Consider the following 7,500-nt stretch of genomic DNA (forward strand, 5'->3'; position numbering starts at 1 on the left):
CTTTGCACAATAACTCTCCATAAACCTTTTTTTCTATATTTCCAATTATATTTTCTTCTTCTTCTTCTCCTTTCAATTGCATTCTATCAACTTTAACTTCTAGATCAATCTACCTTGTCTCTTATGCTTGTTTTTTCTCTTATTATTATTTCCTACTCTTCTTCTTCATCGTTTGTTTTTCTTTTCTTATCATCCTTCTGTTCTTCATATTCTTCGCCCTTTTTTCTCCGCTTTCTTTTTCTTATCCTTCGTTGTCTCTTTTCTCCTTCTTTTATCTTCTTCCTCTTCTTCCTTCTCCTTAGTTGCCTTTTTCTTCTTCTTTCTTCTCCTTGGTTGCCTCTTTCCCCTTCTTTTATCTTCTTCCTCTTCTTCCTTCTCCTTAGTTGCCTTTTTTCCTTTTATTTTCTTCATCTTCCTTCTTTCTTCTCTTTAGCTGCCTCTTCCCTTGTTGTTGTTTTTTCACTTCTTCCTTCTCTATCTTACTCTTTTGTGTTCAAGAATTCTTTACGGACGTCATTACTTCGCGAATTCAATTTCGATTGTTCTCTAATTCTCTCGTATCTCGTTTTTTTTTTTTCTTTCTTTTCTTCTCCTCTCTCTCTCTCTCTCTCTCTCTCTCTCTCTCTCTCTCTCTCTCTCTCTCTCTCTCTCTCTCTCTCTCTCTCTCTCTCTCTCCCTCCCTCTTCCTTATCACAGAAAGAAAATGAAGGAATATGAAGGAAAGAAAAAAAACGAAGGCAAAAGAAAACAAAAAAGAAAATGAAAAGAAAACGAAATGATAAAGAGAAAGAAAAAGAAAAAGAAAACGTAAAAATACAGTTCCAGAAAACGAAAAAGAATAAATAGAAACCAAAAAAAGAAACGTTAAGAAACCCCCCAAAAAGAAAACAAACAAACTAAAAAAAACCCGAAACCGACAAAGAGAGAGAAAAAAAACGAAACTTTAAAAAGAAAACCGAAAGAAAACGGGAAGACGCTCCAACCAAGAGAGGTATAACTAAAGCGCAGATTCAGGGGGAACTCTTTCGCCACCGGATGTAGTGTACCGGAGTGACCACAAGACTAATCATCATAACACAGGTACTTCCGCCCAGGGAGGGAGAGTTACCAAGTGCTGAGTCGTTACTTTTTTCTTTTTTTTTCATTCTTTCTTTCTATGGTGAAGGAAAATGAGCGTTTCGTTTTCATTTCATTGTCTTGGTTACTATTGTTATTGTTATTATATTGTTGTTGTTCAATGTTCTTTTTATTGTTATTGTTAAGTCTCATTCTCGTCATTGTTATTGTGGTGGTGCTGTCATTACTACTGTTTGATTGTTATTTTCGTTATTGTAATTACTATCATTATCATCATTAGTAGTAAGTAATAGTTGTAATGGCAGCATTACTTTCACTATCATTACTACTACTATTATCACTACTAGCACTGTTTGTAGTGGTTGTAATATAAGCAGTGTTGGTAGTAGCAGTAGTAGTACTAATAGCATTGATAGTGGTAGTAGTAGTAGTAATAGTATTAATAAGGGTAGTTGTAAGATTAGCAGTAACAGCACTGATAGTGGTAACAGTAGTAGTAGTAGTAATACTAGCACTAAAAGTGTTGATAGTAGTAATAGTTTTAATAGTGGTGATATTGAGAATGGTAGTAATAGTAGTAATAATACTGATAGTGGTAACAGTAGTAGCAATAATAGTGATAGCAGTTGCGGTAGTAAAACTACTAACAGCTGTGGTAGTAACAACAGAGGAGGTACTAATAGCAGGGGGAGAGGGAGGGAGAAAAGGGAGGAGGGGAAGCGATGGGGAAGGGAGGGAGGGGGGAAGAGGAGACGAGATGGGGAAGGGAGGGAGGGAGGGAGGGAGGGGGGAAGAGGAGAAGAGAAAGGGAAGTAGGGAGTGAGTGGAGAGGGAAAGAGAGAAAAGGAAGGAGAGGGGAATAGGAGGAAGGGAGGGTATGGGGAAAGGGAAGAGGGGAGAGAGGGAGAAGGGAGAAAAAGAAGAAGAGGGGGAAGAGAGAAGAATGAGAGGGGAGGAGAGGGGTAAGGGAGAAAAGGAAGGAGAGGAAAGGAGAAGAGGGGAAGAAAGAGAAGGAAGGGAAATGAGGAGGGAAGAAAAGGAGGGTGATAGGGAAGCAGGGAGAAAGGAGAAGGGAGAAGGGAGATAAGAAGCAGAAGACAGACATGGAGAGGTATGAAGGGGTTAGGAAAACGAGTGAGGAAAGGGAGGAGAAAGGAGAGAGGATGCGAGGAGTTGAAATGGAATGGAAATAAAGAGTAAAAGATACTAGAGAAAAGGTGGACAAAGAGGAAGAGAGGAGGACTTAGGAAATGGAGATAGAAAAAGAAAGGTGATAGCAGAAAGAAAACTGCCGAAGAGAGGGGATAAGAGTAGGGGGAAAGAGATGGGAAAAATAAAGAACCAGATGATGCGAAAGAGAAGGTGGATGAGGAGGAGAGGAGGAGAGAAGGAGATGGGAAAAAGGGAAGGAGGAACTATCTTTTAAGTGGTTTCGGTCCTTAACCTACAACACTGGACTAAAATCTCCGCGATGGACAACAGACAGAATGGGGGGGGGGGGGGGGAGTTGCGGATAAATTAAAAATGTGTCCAAACATTTTTTTTAACTATGTACAAAAAATACCTCGGTCATATTCTTCACAAGTCTATAAAAATGTTCTACTATCTACGAAAATCTCTCTAAAAAAAGTCTTGAATGAAACATATATAAAAATGTCTTCATATTTCTTCCCCAACAATATATGCAAAAATAGATTATACACAAAGAAAAGAAAAGAAAAAAGACATCGTCATATTTTTATTATTCAAGGTGAATATTTTCTCCGTTTCCCCTTGTTATTTTTAGAGCGAAAAATAGTGATGGAATGAGAAATGAATATATACTAGCTGGTTGCATATCCAGGATTTGCGTGCCACTGGTGTGTGCGTGTGTGTGTGTGTGTGTGTGTGTGTGTGTGTGTGTGTGTGTGTGTGTGTGTGTGTGTGTGTGTGTGTGTGTGTGTGTGTGTGTGTTTCTGTTTGTATATGTGCATGTGTACATAAATGTGCATGTGCATGTGCCTACGTTTGTGTATGTAAACGTGCATGTATACCCGAGTCAGCGCATCCGACACATCCCAAAAAAAAAAAAAAAAAAAAATCAAAACTTAACCAAACACATCCGAACATCAAAAGAGACTCCACGCAAACACATAACGTTTCCCGGCAGATGAGCATGCTTTCCCTGCAGGCATGGCGCTAAGTGACCCTCTGGCGCCACGTCGGTTGATACTCCGACCACGCTCCGCTGACCGACGTGATGAGCGCCGTTGCCAAGTCGACCTGCCGCAGTCCCCGGGTTTTGGAGGAAAATGGGGCTTTTAGGGTTTAATGGGAAGCAGGGAAGGGAAGGTAGGGGTTAAGGGAAGGAGAGGGTAAATATTGAAAGGAGGAGGGTTGAAAGAGAGAGGAGTGAGAGCGGTTTTGAATCGATGTCGTTTTGATTCGAAATGCAACGCAGCGGAAATCTCCGGCGTCGGACCTAATTTTTCTGTGTGGTGACGATATGTAAAGTATTTCTTATTTATTTATGTATTTATTTATCTTTTGATTGACTTTCTAATGTTTTCCAAATGAATTATGTTTTTTTTTTACTTTTAATCTAACGCAGTTATTATTTACACAAATATTCCTGAGTTTATATTCCCGGTGATATCCATTTAGCTTCCATGATGAATAATAAATACATATAACTTATAAAATCTCCACAAACACAAGAAAATGATGATAAAAACGACAATTCCACATCCAAACTATGATAAATAAACACAAAACTACAAAATCAGTCATTTGCAAGTCAAACTGATACAAAATGTATTACTTTGCTGAAACGTTGTTGATATGCATTTTGTGAATGTCGTTTTTCCTATACATAAAGATGGATGCGAGAGATAAATACTGATAGAGATGTGCGTGTGTCTATAAATGTGCGTGAATGTGTGTGTGTGTGTGTGTGCGCACGCGTCTATGTATGCATGCGCACGTACACAATATGTAAACGTAAACTGTACGAGAAATCGCAAAGTATCACAAAGTTCTTACAAACTTACAAACCCATTTTCCTGCCTCCCTATAGCCTCCCCCCCCTCCCGCCCCCCAATCACAATTTACCCCCACCGTCTGGTCACGTACTCCTTGAGGAGGGCAGCCGCGAAACGGTTTTAAAAACTCAAAAAAGCAGAAAGTTATTTTTCTTTCTTTTTCTTTTTAGTCCTTTTTCTCCCCCTCCCTCTTCCTCCTTCTTACCTCCCCTCCTCCCTCTTCCTCCTTCCTCCCTCCCTCCCTTTCCTTCTTCTTCCTCCCTCTTCCTCCTCCTTTCCTCCCTTTTCCTCCTCCTTCCCTCCTTCTCTTCGATCCCTCCTCCCTCCCTCCCTCTTTCTCCTTCTTCTCTTCTTCCCTCCCTCCTTTTTCCTTTTCTCACTCTTCCTCCCTCCCTCTCTCCTCCTCCTTCTTCCCTTCCTCCCTCCCTCTCTCATCCTCCTTCTTCCCTTCCTCCCTCCCTCTCTCCTCCTCCTTCTTCCCTTCCTCCCTCCCTCTCTCCTCCTCCTTCTTCCCTTCCTCCCTCTCTCTCTCCTCCTCCTTCTTCCCTTCCTCCCTCCCTCTCTCCTCCTCCTTCTTCCCTTCCTCCCTCCCTCTCTCCTTCTCCTTCTTCCCTTCCTCCCTCCCTCTCTTCGAACCCTCCTTCCTCCCTCCCTCCCTCTTCCTCCTTCTTCCTGACATGGAGAGGAAGAGAAACACGCGATAGAAATGAGAAAGGAGAGAGGTCAGCCTAACAAATACCAACACCTGTCTGAAATGTCCCTGCAATTCTTGAGCTCTAGATCCTCGACAGATACCTGAAATCGAAATCGTCCCCTATCACCTTCCCCTTTCCCCTTTCTCTTCGTCCACCTCTCTGCTATCTCCTACTTTATCTTTTTCTATCTCTTTCCCCTTCTCTTCCTCCTCCTCCTTCTCCTTCATCTTCTCTCTACATTTCTTTTTTTTTATTTCCTTCACCTTCCCTTCCTCCATCTTCTCTCTATTCCTTCCTACTTTATCTTTCTCTATCTCTTTCCTCTTTTTCTTCCTCCTCTTCCTTCTCCTCCTCCTCGTCCAACTTCTCTTTACTCTCACATACTTCCTTTTTATACCTCCTTCCCCTTCTCTTCCTCTCCTCGTCCACTTTCTTCTCTCTACTCTTTCATACCTAAATTTTCCTTTTTCCTTCTCCTCCTCGTCCAACCTCTCTCTACTCTTACCTACTTCCTTTTTTCTATCTCCTTCTCCTTCTTTTCTTCCTCCACTTCCTCCTCCCCCATCTTTATTCTACTCTCACTCACTTCCCTTTTTTTTAACCCCTGCCCCTTCTCTTCCTCTCCTCCTCGTCCACCTTCTCTCTACTTCATTTTTTTCTATTGCCTTTCCCCCCTTCTCTTCCTCCTTCTTCTCCTCGTCCATCTTCTCTCTACTCTCTTCTACTTTATCTTTCTCTATCTCTTTCCCTTTCATTTCCTCCTCCTCGTCCACCTTCTCTCTACTCTCTCCTACTTTGTCTTTCTCTATCTCTTTCTCTTTCTCTTCCTCCTCCTCCTTCTCCTCTTTGTCCACCTCTCTTCTCTTTCCTATTTCATCTGTTTCTATCTCTTTCCCTTTCTCTTCCACCTCCTCCTTCTACTCCTTATCCACCTTCTCTCTCCCTTCACACTTCCCGACAGTAATACCACGGAGACCACAATTAATACCATCTTCATGAACTGTATTCATTGCGACAAATGGAGAAAAGTAGTATGAAGTGAGAGTGAATATTTTCCACAACAGTAGATGTATTTAAACGTTTTCGATGATACCTTTGTCAGAAAACAAATATATTCCTGACGAAGACTTATATCGAAACCAGTCACAGGTGTTGTGAAAGATATTCATTCTCATTCCATACCTTATATATATATATATATATATATATATATATATATATATATGTAATACCATATCTATCTAAAAAAAAAAAAAAAAAAACTTGAAATCCTACGAAACGTTTTTTCTTTCTTTCTTTCTTTCTTTTCTCTTTCCTTTTTTTCTTTCATGATTTCTTTCCGGTCAAAAATCGACCGCCAGTTACCCGATACCTCATACCTGATAGCGGGCAGATAAGGGCAGGCGAGAGCAGAAGATAACGACTTATGGAAGAATGGTGGAGAGATAAAGGGGAGGAAGGTGATATGGATAAACAAGAGAAATAAGGAGATAGCGATGAATGAGGGAAAGGGGGAGAGGGATAAAAGAGTGAGAAAAAGATGAGGATTAAAGAAGGTGAGGATATAAAGGAGGAAGAAAGGGAGGAAGAGGAGGAGGAAAAGGAGAAGAAGGAGGAGGAGGAAGAAAGGTAGGAAGAGGAGGAGGGAGAGGAGAAGGAGGAGGAGGAGGAAGCGGAAACAGGAGGAAAAGGAGGAGGAGGAGGAGGAAAGGGAGGAAGAGGAGGAGGAGGAAAAGAAGGAGAAGGAGGAGGAGGAATCAAATAATTTAGAACTACCACAACAATTGTTATGCTGCACAATGGCTTTAATGCAAATTGTGCATGCGGGCTCGTTATTTTAAACGATTTATGCAAATCAGACCTTCATTAAAGAGTGAATAGTCTTTGTGTAATTCTAAACAACCATTTGAGTTCTGTAAAAATCGCGCAATATATTTTAATGTCGGAAGTTATAAAGGGAAAGGCCATTTTAAAGCATCCACTCCCATAGGTCGCAGTAATAACACTTGATTCTGTCTTTATTACACAGCACCATGACACTAAATTGACTTACCATTTTGTCGATTTCAAAATACAGGAGGGAAAAATATAATCTTCCACCGAGGATCGCACAGCCGACAAGGACGTTAAGGAATCCCCACGAGCAATGCTCACTTCGGCCGCTTTCAACAGGACTTATATATGAGCGTGAGGATGACGATGCCAGCTACTCGTTTTTGTCTTTTATAAAATCGATGTTTATTTTATTTTTTTAAACTTCTGTCCTTGCTGTCTACTTTTAATGTGACTTTTAGGATTCGGGTGTAGGAAGAAACTCTTTTCGGCCGAGTTTCCTGTCTAAAATAAAATATATCGGCGTTAATCCTTCGCTGGCAACTAAAGGCAGACGTTTTCTCAAAGTTGCGTTTTGATTGGTATTTTGCCACGCCCATTTGCTAAAACGTTTTGATTGGGCAGGCAATTACATTTGTATAAACGGTAGGACTGGGTAAGTGCAGACTCATTGAATGAACGTTTGCACCGAGCAGTCAAAGATGTATACATGATTTGACTGACTGACCAAGCAAACACATTTGAAAGAACGTTTTGACTGAGTAAACGTTTTGACTGGCCAGTCGACGACATGCATAAACGTTTTAAATGGCTAAACGAAGACCTATTTACATAAACTTTTGGTTTGCCGAGCGAAAACATATTAACCAAGACGT

General features: G+C 40.9%; 1 protein-coding gene across 1 annotated transcript in view; it reads right to left on the reverse strand.

Moving 5' to 3' along the window:
- LOC125028021 (tubulin alpha-1 chain-like) overlaps positions 1–6,927 on the reverse strand; it is a 27,118-nt gene extending 20,191 nt beyond the window's left edge. The window contains exon 1 of the mRNA XM_047617279.1: positions 6,846–6,927. Coding sequence (XP_047473235.1) covers positions 6,846–6,848 — 3 coding nt within the window. The 5' untranslated portion in view covers positions 6,849–6,927. The remainder of the gene's footprint in view (positions 1–6,845) is intronic.
- Between the last annotated feature and the right edge of the window lie 573 nt (positions 6,928–7,500).

The sequence above is a fragment of the Penaeus chinensis genome, chromosome 8, assembly GCF_019202785.1.
Source record: "Penaeus chinensis breed Huanghai No. 1 chromosome 8, ASM1920278v2, whole genome shotgun sequence".
Taxonomy (NCBI): domain Eukaryota; kingdom Metazoa; phylum Arthropoda; class Malacostraca; order Decapoda; family Penaeidae; genus Penaeus; species Penaeus chinensis.